The sequence below is a fragment of the Silurus aristotelis genome, assembly GCF_946808225.1.
Source record: "Silurus aristotelis genome assembly, chromosome: 9".
Classification (NCBI taxonomy): domain Eukaryota; kingdom Metazoa; phylum Chordata; class Actinopteri; order Siluriformes; family Siluridae; genus Silurus; species Silurus aristotelis.
The window spans coordinates 11,692,675-11,708,186 of NC_139582.1; the positions used below are offsets into that span (position 1 = coordinate 11,692,675).

The 15,512-nt window shown below is 35.8% G+C and overlaps 1 protein-coding gene across 6 annotated transcripts; it reads right to left on the reverse strand.

The window, feature by feature from the left end:
- Positions 1–2,021: 2,021 nt before the first annotated feature.
- On the reverse strand, positions 2,022–14,613 carry nap1l4b (nucleosome assembly protein 1-like 4b). Of its 6 annotated transcripts, none has more exons than XM_083550941.1 (15): positions 14,489–14,612; positions 12,885–12,936; positions 11,838–11,934; positions 11,381–11,522; positions 10,890–10,973; positions 10,087–10,224; positions 9,712–9,783; positions 7,618–7,757; positions 7,341–7,486; positions 7,209–7,228; positions 5,045–5,164; positions 4,888–4,923; positions 4,751–4,798; positions 4,205–4,237; positions 2,022–2,834 (listed from the first exon to the last, which is right to left on the reverse strand). In XM_083550941.1, exons 2-14 carry the CDS (start codon positions 12,910–12,912, stop codon positions 4,232–4,234), a joined length of 1,077 nt encoding a protein of 358 aa, XP_083407067.1. In that variant the 5' UTR covers positions 12,913–12,936; positions 14,489–14,612; the 3' UTR covers positions 2,022–2,834; positions 4,205–4,231. The 6 variants fall into 6 exon arrangements, with proteins under 6 accessions (XP_083407067.1, XP_083407068.1, XP_083407064.1 ...); XM_083550942.1 differs by having other exon boundaries at positions 14,430–14,539; XM_083550938.1 differs by lacking the exon at positions 4,205–4,237 and having other exon boundaries at positions 14,489–14,613.
- Between the last annotated feature and the right edge of the window lie 899 nt (positions 14,614–15,512).

Consider the following 15,512-nt stretch of genomic DNA (forward strand, 5'->3'; position numbering starts at 1 on the left):
GAGGAAACGTACTATCTGCTTAGGAGTGTTACTCTCTTATCTCTCCCTTCACCCTTTAATCATCATCTTTACATAAGCTGGTCTCTTAATTTTGGTATAGAGCTGGTGAATATCTTCTGATGTAATGCATTTAATTGGGAAAATCTAATTTGAAGATTCTTGAAGCACACAATATCTGAATTTGAAAAGTCAATAACAGTTTAAAAAAAGAATTCTTAGAACTTGCTGCCATTACCCAGATGTCAGATTAACACCTTGTTACAATTTGTAACTATGAAGAAATATTGACTGGGTGAGGAGTCAGTGTAAAAGATATCATTTAAGGCTAAAGAGTTCTTTCAAATGATCATTGAGTGTCTCTACTGCAAAGTATTTGTCCAACTTTTATATATATATATATATATATATATATATATATATATATATATATATATATATATATATATATATATATATATATATATATACATGCAGATAGGTGGATTAGCTATGCTCGACTGCCTCTAGGAGCAAATGTGTGTGCACTGGTGTCCCAGGGTTTAAAATCCAGGTCCAAATCCAAAGTTGCAACGCTGAGAAGAATTAAGTGGCTATACAACATGTATGAACATAAAGTAAATGGTAAAATAACATGTACATATATTTGACCTTAATGGTAAAACGTCACAGCGCCCTCTTATGGAGAATTGCGGAAATGCGACAGTTATTTTTCCACGTTAATGTAATTTGTGGATAAATCTGTAATATTTGTACATGAAGAAAAAAAAAAATCTAAATTCAATATTGCATATAAAAAACTAAGACTTTTCATTTGAACTTGTAAGGAAGAGCTGCACCTATCCTGCTCATTTACCCGCCTATCTCTGTGCCTCTGGGAGAACACTGAACACTTGGCATGACAGGCAGGATCTCCATGGTTACTGAAGCTTAGATTTGAGTGACACATAGGCGGAGCTGTTGTTTCTGACTGGCTGTGGTGTGAGCTGCAATGCCAGCCAGTGTGCAGACTGGCAGGAAGCCCAGAACTGGGAGATGAGCTAAGAAGACATCGAGTTATTCAGTTATTTAGGGAGGTGGTGCTCAGAATTTCTCAGGTACAGTGGACGTTTTTAACAAATAAAATGAAAGATTACTGATGGAGATGGTGTGGGTGTAAACTGGCTTAAGGGTGTAAAAATGCACACAGTATCGAGACTTCACTTCAATTATTTACTGTTAAAAAAAAAAAAAAAAAAAAAACCTGGATATGCAAAATGTGGAAATGTATCACAGTGTCAAATACAAGCAATTCAAAATATTTTATCTGACATTACTGATGCATTTACACTTAGATGATTACTCACTCATTTAAGAATATATAAATCATATAACAGGTGTATATGATCAAATTATTACCTTATAATCTTGTGGGTTTGAATTGTTTACAGAGTCTTCCTCTGCAATGGTTTGTTCTGTTCATTTTACTCTTGTACTGGTCCTGTTGTCTTTGTGATGGTGTACGCATTCCAGTTTGTCTAAAATGGTGTCTTGGTTTCTTTGTAAATGTGTATGGGTTCTGGTCTCTCTGCAGTGGTGTGCCGTTTTCTTTGTGATGATGTACAGCATGGGCTCTAATCTCACTGTGATGGTGTATAGGTTGCAGTCTCTCTGCATGACGCTTTCTGGTTTCTGCAACGACGTGCCTTGTTTTGCTTTGTTGTTTTTTGATGAGGTCTGGGCCCTATATTTGTGAGTGCTTTACAATTTATATGTCTTAAAAAGCCTTATGGTGTCTGCTGCAGTCATAACGAGTCGTCAAAAAGCTTCAAGAGGACATTCGTCTTACAGTCTTTCTATAAAAGTGTGTTTCAGTGTCTATTACATTTGATTTCGTTATAATAAAAAAGTTCTTTTTTTTTATACAGTAATATAATTTGAAATCCTCTTGCACTGCCCTCAGCTGGTTATAATTCAGCACAAACCAAAGTCATCACTGGGTCATTTTTTTACATTGAAAAATGAAGAACAAAAAGCAAAAGATCTTTTGGCAATATTGATATTTTATTCTTTAGTAAGCGCTCGGGGCAGTAAAGCAATTTTGTAGATAAAGGTGGAGACACAAGACAAAGAACCAAACTCTTCCACTCTCTGAAATCCAACAAGAGGCGAACAGGTACATGTTTAGTTTAACACCATTAAAAAAAAGCAATGTTTATATAAATAACATCAGAATCATTTGAAATAGATCTAAAAAGTTGTAATAGTAACAATAATTGTTAGAAACCTAAGACAAACAAAACAATAAAAAATAAAAATAAAGAAGTGGGATCTGTTTCTTATCAGCGGTTTTACAACAGAGTGTGTGCATGTATTCTCACCATAAAAAACCCTGAGTAAACTATTAAGTCAAAAATGTTAAAATGAGTTAAAGTTGGAATTAATGTCATTCCAACTTTCAAAATACAAGGGTTTTCAGAATGCGAGTTCAGAAAAAAAAAAAAAAAAGAAATCCTACAACAATTTTAGAACATAAACCGATTTCCAGTTTGTTTAGAATGAAATAACCCACAGTGATAAAACAGAAATTTTGTTGTTCTTTTGCTATCCTCCAATTTTTGGTACCAGTTTTTTTTTTTTTTTTTTGGGGGGGGGGGAGGGGGGGAGGGAAAGAAGGGAAAGAAAAAAATTAAATAAAAATAGATGCCATGCACAATGTTACTCGGTTGATGCTGCTGTTTGGTTAAAATGACTTCAGTTCTGCAGAAATCAGGTGACGTCGAGCAAAAAACTGACTTGCTGTAGGTGGCGCTAGTCTGTTACTGCTGTTTGCACTCTGCAGGTTGGGCTTCTCCGCTCTAAGAGGTGGGGGTGGGGCAAAATGGGAAGACAAAATTGAAAAGTCAATAAAAAAAAAACTGGAAGGAGGAAATAAGTATTCAATAATTAAATATCTAATAAATAATAATATATATATATTTTTTTAGCACAGATCACCATCTAATGCAGGGGTCACCAACATGGTGCCTGTGGGCACCAGGTCGCCCGCAAGGACCACAGGAGTCACCTGAGAGTCTTTTCTAAAAAAAATAAATAAATAAATAAAAAAAAAGCTCACCATAGAGCCACTTACCAGTGAACTGCATCTAATTTTTTTTTTGCTATTCCTTTTTAAATCACACTTGCATTGGTGTAAATTTGAAAATGACAATATTAAAATATAAAAAAAGATTTCATATTAGATTAGAGCTAGCTGGTCTCCAAGTTGATTTTTGTATGTTACGTAATTGATAATCTGTTCAAACATGATGCAACGGAGTGCATGATTTGCTAAAAATTGTTAGTGGCCAATGTTGTAAATGTGATCATTTGAAAATGTAAATAACTTGCAGAGATTTATAGAAATAAAGTTTTGCATATTGATATTGATCTGTTTCCTACCTTGTTAAATCATTATTGATAATTATTGTGAGAAATCATTAACATGTTTAGTGTCTTCACATAGATGAATATCATTAATTATTAATAACATATAATTATAGGTAAATTGAGCAAATTTGTTATTTCAGAAGTGTATATCAGACTAGCAGCCCTTCACATTAATCGGTACCCAAGAAGTAGCTCTCAGTTTCAAAAAGGTTGGTGACCCCTGATCTAATGTGACAAGATGTACTTGTTTAGATATAGCTAAGACTGATGAAAGTCATACTTGTTGTCAGGAATTAAAAAAAAAATACATAAATGAAATATACATACAGTATATACAGTTTTTCATATCTTTGGCCAAGAATCAGCAAATTTTACAATTATAAAAACTAAACTTTACATAGATCCAACAAATCAATGAAACAATCACCAATTACTCAGGACAGAAAGAGAATGTTGCAGCTGGATTTATGTGTAATATCTAAATACAACCAGCAGAGGGCAGAGGTAAAGGGAAATCCAGAATTATATGTTTGCACTAAAAGTGAATTATTTTCATCTAAAAGTATTGGGATTTCCTAAGGGGCACTCAGGAGATCGTGACTTCTCAATCACATTTAAGTAAACAATATACATGCAATAAATAAAAGCATGGCGGGTGGGAATTTACATGATGATATGTACATGAATGCAGGCAGACTAATGTAACAAGATAGGGCAAGCAAGAGAATCACAGTAGTGTGTGTGTGTGTGTGTGTGTGTGTGTGTGTGTGTGTGTGTGCTCATGACATTTCTAACTTACCTAGAAATGCATGAAGTGAGAAATGACTTATGCCTGTAATTGGAGGGGCGGAGGAAGGAGAGACAACAACCACAATGGCAATTAAATCAAACAATTAACACAAACAAGATGGATGTAAACAGCTACAAACACAACAGAACAAATCTGAAAAGAAAAAAATTATAATAATAAAAAATGTAAGATTCCTTTTAAAGTAGACTTCTCTTGGCCTTGTGGGCAGAAGGGATGCGTCAAACTTATTGGTTTCATAGGAGGACCTTTTTTAATGGTATACATTGATATAGACACTGAAATAACTAACAATGAGTATTAATTATTAAAGGGCATCATGGAACATTTTATTTAGCTTTGTTTATGTTTTTCCAATGTATTATTATCTTAAGCTACACAACTAGTTGTTCAGAGGAAAAATGTGAGTAATATGGATGCAACATCATTTTTCGACATTGAGCCTTGAGCTTGAATGCTCTCTGTTCTGCTTCACCTAACTCTGGAGAGAATGCTTACACATTCATATGTTCCCTCAACAGAGAAATCAGTACTGACCTTTGTATCTCCCTCCTCATCATCTTCCTCGAGATCATCCTCTTGATCCTATTTCACACAAACATGTATTTATTATTCACTTCTTTATCCACTCAAAAACAGAAAAGTGTGCAATACAAAAAAGAATCTCAACTTGCCTCCTCTTCACCTTCGTCGAGCTCTTCTTCCTCGAACTGCGAGAACACAATGACGCGGATACAAATAATTATGTGCACTGATACATGCTCGATGTTTGTGGTGTGCAATATCATGAAAACCGCATGCATTGTTGTACAAGGTGGATGTCTGACTTACGCTCTCGTCGTCCTCCAGCGCCTCTCCAGTGAAGTACAGAACGGCTCTAGGTACTATCCTCTCTCTGAAGAAATGGCCGATTTCGAAATCTGTGGCTAGAGTAATTTCAGAGTCCTCATCCTGTTAGCACACAAATAAATTTCACAGTCATGCCTCAGTAGGCCAGAAAAAATACAAGATGCCGTTTGAACAAATTAGTTTTTTTTTTTTTTGTAAGGCCACAATTCAACAGGAATAAATTTGCCATCAAAAGCTAATTACGAAACATAAATAAATAACGATTAAAAAATAGAAAACAATTTTAAAAAATAGAAAACAATTTTATAAATCATGCTTGTATTTTATTCAATACACTCATTTAATTATAAATAAGTAAATCAATATTTTCATTGAATGAAAGTTTAGAAGTTTATTATTATTATTATTATTAAGGCTGCTGCTATCGATTATATCAGTAATCGACTAGTCTAAAAATGATTCCATCGTATAAGTAGTATTTTTTCTTTATTAAAGAACAATACTAAATATCAGAGAGAAAATAAGACGGGTCTCTTAAAACGAACAAGTCATTTGTTTTTTTCTTTTTAGAACAAATGTACATTTCTATTGCTGAAATTGCACACAAGAATATTTGGGAAAAATAAAGCCATTTAGTGCATTTAATAGCCATTATTACATCAAAACAAAAATACGGTTGTGTTAAAAAGTCCCTGTGCAGTAGCAGTGTAGAGCAGGTTATGGGAAACTATTCGTTTAATGAAACTCAATTATTCACTTGTATTTATGTATTAAATCTTACAGTATCGTGATGTGGTTTTCTGGTCTCAGGAAAAGCTGCTCAAAATTTTCCACTAATACACTAAATCAGTGTTAATCACCAGCTTTAAAAACATGCTACTCGACCTGCTCTATATGGCCGCTGCCCAGGGACTTTAACACGCTGTACATAAATAAAAATATACAAATACATTTTGAATGACTTCAAAAATGCTAACTGCACTGTACAGAGTTTTCTTTATGTTTTAGTGTGAAATTATCCCAAACTTTGGAAACTTTCTGTCGTGTTCTTTGGTTCCTCCATTCTCTCATTCTGCAGCGTTTTCTATGTTACCTGTCCAGAGCGCTTCAGAGTTTACCAGGTGGTGCGTCAGTAATAATGGTCCGTGGGAAACACTGTGCTCTGTGTTTATTTAAACGGACTAAATAAATATTTTGTAATCAAAGTACTCAAGTTACTGTAGGAATCGTTACAGCCCTATTTATTATTACAAATAGGCATCACAAACTGCATATTAAATGTACTGTTCCTCTAAATGATGTTGCATTTTTAAATGTTTTCATTTAAATGACAAGTTTCGAAGTTTAAACCAGTTAAAATCAATACAAACAATCCATGCAGACAATAAAGCATTAATTAATGATTAACCTTTAATAATAATCTAAAAGTAACAGTTGACAGCCACATGAATCCAGATAGACCTGAAAACAGCATTTTCCTTTTAAAATGCTCTCCATGTACACTGGTGTTTTCGAAAACTCTTACATCCATGTACTGCACACGTAAAAGCTTCGAAATGTTTAGTCTCCTTGAATTGAAAATATTCTTTCCCAATGTTAACAACACGATGAAAACCTAATCGTTCTGAACTCTGTACAACATTGTTGACCATCTTGTATGTAAATGGGTCACATGACTGTCATTTAACTAAAAAGAATTCCTAAATATTTTTTCAAAAACGTTTTTTTTTCAATTAATTTTTTTCCAAAAAGCTTTTGAATATCTGTTTTTGCAGCATTTTCAAAATTGTCCCCTTTTTTTTTTAGCTTGCTAGACAAAAAATAACCATCTCATAATGGCATGAGGGCAAAAACATGATGTTTTCAAATGTGTCTGGATTAATTTTATTAGCAAGTAATCAGCACATTTGATGATTGCAGTAAAAATGTAGAAATATTTCTAGAACAATTTCTAATAGTTTCTTCAAACATTGAAAAAACAAAAAAATAAATAAAACTTTTCTACATGGATTATTTTTTTTTATTTATATTATTATTCTGGTATGTTCAGGGGCTCTTTAAAATGCTTACACTTTTACTGACAATACAAGAAAAAAAATGCTAAACTTCTAAAAGCACCGTCATTTAAAAAGACATGGGGACTCACCAATTCACTGTCTGGGGAAACTGTGGAAGGAAGACAAAAAAGTATTATAGTTCAACTGAAAGTGACCATTTAGGAACTTAATGCATATATTTTCTAAATCATGATTTCCAATCAGACATAAAAGGTTTTTACCTTTAATTGGGTTGAAAAAGTTAAAAAAGGAGTCAGTGGGCACTTGTTTAGTGACCGTCCTCACGATACCCCTGCCCTTGTGCTTCTGTTTTTTCTTAATCGTTTTGACGGTAACATCTTTCCCTTTGTACCATTCAATCTCACATCTGCAATATGATAAGGGGGGGGGGGGGTGATGCAAAGAATTCCTGTTTGTTTCTTTTTCTTCCACCTGAGCCACAGAAAATGCATGTTAAATTGCATTTTTTGCATCTTAAACGACTCTCCTATTACATACCCCTCACAGTCAATGATCTCCGGGCCTTCGAAAGAGAACGGATCATCGGCATCAGGTTCCGACTTCATCTTATAGACTTTTGTGAGAACCGTGTTTTTAAAGTAGCTGTTAGGCTCAAAGTGAAACTCTAAAGTGAAACTCTAGAAGGGGAAGAAAAAAAAGAAGGCACATAAAATTTTACAACAATGCAATATGCTCCACTTGTTTCAATAACTGACAAACAGCCTTATGAGTATCTTATGACAGGGTAAAACACTGGGTTGTACTATTATTAGGAAATAATCAACAAAAAGCTGTGATGAATCTGATTTGCCACCTCAGAATAGATTCTTTTTCCAATTACATCACATCATGAAGCTTTTTCATTCTTGAACAATTCGTCAGTGTGATAATTTCGCATTTAAAAACAGCAGGTCGTATTTTTGATCCTGCTACAATGATTTTAGAACGAGCATCTTAATAATAAACCCACAGGCTGCAGATGAGCTACAGTCAGAACTTTGTGTTACAGAAAACCAATTCAATTGTTTTAACCCAAACTAAAACTCAGAATACAAAGTATACAGGTACATCTCAATAAATTTGAATAATCATTAAAAAGTTGATTTATTTTAGTAATTCAATACAAAAAGTGAAACTCGTATATTATATAGATTCATCAAACACTTCAAGTGTTTATTTCTTTTCATTTAGATGATTTCATTTATTATAAACCCACCAATCTCAAAAAAAAAATGTATACTTAATAAGACTAATAAAAAAAAAACATGTTTAGTGAATTGTTGGCCTTCTGGAAAGTATGTTCCTTTAATTATTGCCTCAATTCAGCATGGCATGGAGGTGATCAGTCTGTGGCACTGCTAAAGTGGTATGGAAGCCCAGGTTTCTTTGACAGTGGCCTTTTTTGGTCTCTTGTTTCTCATTTTCCTCTTGACAATACCCCATAGATTCTCTATGGATCTCAAATCTGGTAAGTTTGCTGGCCAGTTAAGCACATCAACACCATGCTCATTTAACCAACTTTTGGTGCTTTTGGCAGTGTGGGCAGGTGCCAAATCCTGCTGGAAAAAGGAAATTAGCATCTCCATAAAGCTGGTCAGCAGAGGGAAGCATGAAGTGCTCTAAAACTTCCTGGTAGACGGCTGTGCTGATAAAACACGGTGAACCAAAACCAGCAGATGACATGACTCCCCAAACCACCACTGACTGTGCAAACATTACACTGGACCTCAAGTAACTTGGATTCTGTTCCTCCTCGCTCTTCTTCCAGACTCTGGGACCTTGATTTCCAAATGAAATGCAAAATGTTTTGTCAGGTAAGACACCTCTGACGTTGTCTCTGGTTTAGGAGTGTCTTGACAACATGAATGCATCAGTTGTAGCCCATGGATACGTCTGTGCGTGGTGGCTCTTAAAGCACTGACTCCAGCTGCAGTCCACTCTTCGTGATTCACCCCCAAATTCTTAAATGGGCTTCGTTTCACTTTTTTCTACTACATTTTTCCCTTCGATTCAACGTTCCATTAATGTGCTTGGATACAGCAATCTGTGAACAGCAGCTTCTTTAGCGATGACCTTTTGTGTCTTTTGTGCCTTCTGTATAACTGTCAAGTCAGCAGTCTTCCCCCATGTAGCCCGAACCAGACTGAGACACCATTTAAAGGCTCAGGAAACCTTTGCAGGTGCTTGGATTTAATGAGCTGATTAGAGTGTGATACCACGAGTCTCCAATATTGAACGTTTTTTACAATATTCAAATTTTCTGAGGTACTGAATTTTTGGGTTTTCATTAGCTGTAAGCCATAAATCATCAAGATTAAAAGAAATAAACACCTGAAATATATCAGTTTGTGTGTGATGAATCTAAAGAATATACGTGTTTTACTTTTTGTATTGAATTACTAAAATAAATCAACTTTTTAATGATGTTCTAATTTATTTTGCCTAATCTTGCATGGTGAAAAATGGTAGCAGGCCACACTTTCAAATAAACAAATGACAGTCAATATGAGCGATTTTTCTTAAAAAAAAAATAAATAAAAATAAAAAATCACTATAACTCAGTAAAACGAGTAGACTTTAGTGCTTATTTACCATTGCTTCATTGGATCCAGAAAACATCACTTTAATATCTTGTAGATGTTTCAAGATTGGCTCATCGGCTTCCTAATGAGAGAAAACCATTACATGTTGCATTAAAAACCCCAAAGAACTAAGAGTTATTTATATACATGCAAACACTAAATGATCCCTCCTTCAAACCAAATGCTCTCTCTCACACACTTTCCTTTTCATAAACAAATATTCAGCACCAACTTTACTTTACTTCTTGACAAACCTGTGAGGCAGTGTGCTGGTCTGGCATTTTGGACTATAAACCACATTTTGTCCTTTTATCAAAGATCACTTAAAATAAAGACAACGTGAAAAACGAATGACGTCATCGGCAGAAAAAGCTTGCTGACTCACCTGTAGCATATCACTCAGCATGTCCACACTGCGGAATATAGTGAGCCAGAATTCAGGAATTCCTTTGGGATTTTCCTCGGCACTGCCCTCCTCTTGGGCTTTCTTCTCGTCTATGGAGGCTTTCTTCTGAAGCTCATCCTGAAAACACCAGTCAGGCTCTGATTACAAGATTACAACCCTCTTTGTTGAGTTCAGAAACATCAGCCGTTACATACTGTTTTGAGCAGGAATGTCAGAGACTTACTCCTGATTATTATCTGTATTTCGAAATAAAAAAAAATACAAAAGTAAGAAAGAAAAAAAAAAAGTTGATGACAGAATAAATGAAAACACAATACAAAATACACATTTGGACCATTTTATACCATTACTGGTAAGAATGTGGTGTGAACACTGCTTTCATCAGAAAGACACAAATTCAAATCTGGTGTGTGTGTGTGTGTGTGTGTGTGTGTGTGTGTGTGTGTGTGTGTGTGTTTTCTCAGTGGGATGCTGTCAACGCTCTCCCCTGTTATTTAAAGCAAAGATAACCAATAATGTTTGCATCTGGGAGCTCATACACAAAGGATATCAAGTCTAAACACCCGTGAAGTGCTTTATTCCACCATTAACGTGACATTCGTTGCCTCCCAGGGTGATAATAATATACAGTCATAACGCATGCAGTCAGAACTTAGACCTGGTCGTTTATTATTTTTTAAATGAACGCTCCGCTCAGGTATAAACTATGAGAAAAATTTGTAGAGACGTTGCAACATGTCATGATGAGCCTGCTGTAACATATGCCATGCAGTTTTACTCACTGCCAGCTCTTCATCCTCGTGATCACTCTGCCATTCACATTCCTCATCAGTGGGCTCCACTGCACCAGTTACAATGCTTTTCCTCTGCAGCCAAACAAAGTGGAGGAAAAAAATAAACACACCACAGTAAAACAGGAAATGGGTTATTTAAAGCTTTCAAACACTCGTTCACTGTGTTTCAGATGATAACGTTTTAAACTGTGTCTAAATAAAAAACAAAAAAACAAACAAAATGTGTTCGGAGTGTTTCGTATTGATATATTTTCACCATCGACAGGATAAAACTGATCTCCTTTTGGAGTACCAGCAACCTTAACATTTCATCTCAGCTGTAGAACTATTAAGACTTCAACTACCTAAACCACAAGAGGACAAGTTCCTACTGGCTCCTGATTCACCCTATTAGAATTGTGCAAACTTCAATCTGAATAAAGCTGTGAACTAAACATGCCTTCTGTCTGCTATAGTTAACTTTCAACGCTGGGACTCACCTTGTCAAACAGTGGTTGGTATAAAGCAGCGTACTTTCTTTCCAGCTCGTGTACCTCCTCGTAAAATTTGGCTTCTATGTGTGCACTCTTGACTTGCAGATTTTTTAAGGCGTTGACTCTTCTCCTGACGGACACTGGTAAGCTACAGGGACATGAAAGAGAGGAGGGGTGGTTTATGAATGGATAAACATCTGGTTCTGTAGAGCTGGACCAAAAGATTTTCCAGCAGCAAGAAGTTTCTTGGACACCAGAACATGTGCTGAATAAATAAAGCCATGTATAACTAGGACAAGGAGTGCCTTGGTGAAAATACAATTATTCCCTTTAGTAACCAAACGATGCAGTAATGCTATGTTAGGTGGAAATGTGAAATATTTCCTATCAACTTCCTTATTTGTAAACTTAAATTAAAAAAAAAAGGTTTTTTTTACATTACAGTGGGTAACATTATCCTGACCTCTCCATGATTGAAGGACTCTGTGTTAAGTTGTCTAGTCTGTCCTGAAGAGCTGCCAGTGCCTGTGGGTTCTGCATCACCAGATCGCCCACCGTACCTGCAAACAAAAGGTGGTTATCAGCACCCAGAAAAACAGCCTTTTATCTGGGAAATTCGGCCCAGTTTGTTATTCAAAGCAGCAGTGAAGGTCAAGTGACACCAGGCACAAAACATTACCTTTTGAATCAAATAAATGTTTCCCTTTGTGTGAGCTTTCTAAAGTTTGTAAAAAGAAAAACATGCAATACAAAAAAAAACCATCATTGTGTTTAACCATTTACAGGAACAAATTGAACAATAAAATGTTGAGGCAGTCTTTATTATTTTTGACTGAAGATATGGAAATGTGAGAAGGTTAAGTAAATTAATAAGTGAAAGTCACTACTATCAGCACCTTTTTCAAGTTGGAAATCGAGTCAAGATCAGCACACCAGGCAAAACATTAACAATGTGGGATGTGGGGAAGGGATGGCTAAGGCTTCTTAGGGATATCAGGTCATTTTGGTCTATACTAGAAGTCATTCCAAAGAGATATATTACAGTTGACATTTTAATTTGTCTTCCCAACATTAAATTCTGTAGCTCTTATATACAATGCATAAAAGTAGCAGGACTACAGACATGCACACTTTTTTTTTTTTTTTACCTGAGACTAGTTGAACAGCTTTCTCTGCCCCTTTATTCACCATTATACCAGCTAGAACATTTTCTAAAGACTAATTAGCTTTTGGCCTGTCAGATAGTGAGGGATCATATTCTGCTCTTTTGAATGATACGGAATTTTGTTACAATGCTGCAGTGTACAGATTTCAGATGTACCCCCGAAGTCTGTGTGAAAGACAGATTGGAAAGGAATCCAATTCTTCATAAAAGTTTTAGACTGAAACGTTATACCACCCTGTGACAGAATACAATCTCAAAATAATCACACGTCGCACGACTTTACAGAAAGAACAACAGTCCACCAGCTGATAAATATTTCAGCCTTCGACATCACGGTTACTTTACCTTTGGCTTCAGCCTTATCACTGTCCATCTTATAATACACAGCTCGAATGATCTGTGAAGAGGACAAGTTTTTGTTTTTATATTAAGTATGTCATCATAAAAATACATTTTTTATGTCAAATATAAAAATATAAAATTTTTGTTATTTTAAAAAGGAAAATAAACTGCATGAGAAAGAAAAAACTTGAAGTGAATACAAAATCTGAGTGACAATTTAGGCAACAATCCATCTTAAAAACAAACTAAAGACTACATAACATTTTTAAGAGAACTTTATTAATCCCAAAGGGAAATTGTGATTATTACATATCCCAATTTGTTAGGAAGCTGGAGCCTGAGCACAGGGTCGGCCATGGTACGATGCCCCAGGAGCAGAAGGGGTTTAAGTGCCTTTGCTCAGGGGCTAAACAATAGCAACTTATTGGTGCTGGAGCTTGAACCCCAACCCTTATGATCACTAAACCAGAGACTTAACTACTAAGCCACCAGTCGAAAAATGTAATTGGCCTCAATGTGTTCCCAATATGAAAACATCACTAAACACAAAACTTCAGTCAACAACTGAGATTTGATCACCGCATCATGTTAAGATATGTGGAGGCTTTGGCAAATTAAACACCCATCTGAGAGAAATGTCACCATGTGAAACACCTCTGCACGTCAGATCATTGTTAATTAGCTAGCTAGCTAAAACACTAGCTAGTGGGCACGCAGCGTCCAGCGTTTTCTCAGTTGCCTAGCAACACACCCCTCGACCTGCGCAGCCGTGTTGACGTCTGGTGAAGGAAACAAAACACGCAAAAAAAAAAAAAAAAAAAAAAACAAACAATTCACTGCGAATCGGCAAATTAGTGTTATATTATTACCGTTTTTTGTGAATTTTCTCCAAAAGGATGAGCGTTTATTTTCGGAAATATTTACATCACAGGAAACCGCTAACTCAATCCTATGACGCAACTCAACCAACTCCGCTAGCTCTCGAAGTTAGCTCAAGGCTAGAGCTAGAACCGTTCTGTTCAGCATACGGTTACAAATACTCTAGAAGTTTATTATAGTTGTGTGGACAAAAAGGCGAGAATGTGCATCGAGTGTTTGTTTACGTCACCGGTTATTACAACTGGCTAATATTTCACTCTAACGTCAAAACCAAATAATAAGCTTCAGGGCGGCACCGCAGGATTTCACCTCACCAGCTAGCTAGTTACTCCACTGATTTATTTCTCTTTCCTGTATTACAACATTTAGGAATGAAGCCTAACTAACCGGTTTACATTCAATTATAAACGCTAAACGAACAGCCGTGACGAGTCCAAACCTAGTTTGAAATTGTACAAGTCGTCCAGTTGTTTATGTGCTAACAAATGATCCGCTTTACTATTTACACTCAGCCAAAGTGAGCTAGCAAAGATCCACACAGTTACTTCAAGAGACTAACCCTAGCTAGCGAACTCGGCTAATACAGCACTAACAATACAAAGAGCTCTGTCAAAGAGAACAGAAAACAACCCGATAACGCAAAGAACGACGTACAGTACAATTTTATACCTTTCCGAGGAAAATCCAGTTATCAAAAATGTGTATTTCGGAGCTTCCAGCTTTCTTACCTTACACAGAGCTGTTATTCTTCACATGGATACTTTCAGTACTTTGTGTCAATGCTACAGCCAGCTGATAGCTGGCGCCACCTGGTGTCGGCATTAGTAAATGCAGCACAATCAGCGTGTATAAAAGCGTTTTTTTCGGCCACGTTTGTGTCCTAACACAATAGATTGCAGTGATCAATAGTGCTGGCCATTCTTTTCCAGGATCAAATAGCCAAGTCATGCTCAAAATGAGACCAGATCATGTGATAGATTATTATGCACATATTAATTGTTGCATTCATTTGCATAAGCATTTTTTTGGATTATGTTTAGAATAAAGTTTGATCAGAATGCATAACACTTGATAGAAAATTGATTAGATTGTGTGTGACTGTGATCCAGTTGATCAAAGGTGCAAATGTCCACCTTAGATTTGTAGTCTGAAAGTAAAAAGATTCCTGTAGAGCATCGAAGAGGCCTCATTGTTTTTGCCAGATATGATCTTCGTATAATGGGCTCGGCTAATGTGTAAAGACGATGGTAGAACAACAGAGATGATGCTGGCTGATTTTTCATATATTTTATGCATTTCTCCCCCACACACCAGACTAATAAAACATTTAAGACAGCCCATAGTGGTTAATGAAATAGCATTAGCAGGACATTTCTTCCTGTAGTTGAAGACTGATGTAATTAATGTGTAAGCAGTACCCTGAAATAATGCATAAAAATCTGTATGCAGTTGTTCCCTTTTGAAAATGATGGCTATGCATTATGGTTGTCCACCTGTGATTACATAACATGACATACGGTAGGAGTGAATGGTCCCTAAAAATTTAGCAATCAGAATAAATCCATTGTGGTATTGTGAAACATTTCATATGGGTTTCCTCCATGTTCTACAGTTACCTCTCACTTTCCAAAAAAATTTTGGTATGCAGATGGATGATGCTAGTTTACCCTGATGAATGAGTGAGTATGTATATAGTGTTGTATTACAACACATATTCTTACATCACAACCAGTGTTTCTGGGGTGGACTTGT

Excerpts from the sequence above, each read along its gene's own strand:
- nap1l4b (XM_083550938.1), bottom strand. The coding sequence starts at position 12,912 with ATGGACAGTGATAAGGCTGAAGCCAAAG. Across the intron at positions 5,165-7,208 it reads TTTCCCCAGACAGTGAATTG|GATGAGGACTCTGAAATTAC; the intron begins GTGAGTCCCCAT and ends GTGTGCTAACAG. Across the intron at positions 4,924-5,044 it reads CGCTGGAGGACGACGAGAGC|TTCGAGGAAGAAGAGCTCGA; the intron begins GTAAGTCAGACA and ends GTGTTCTCGCAG.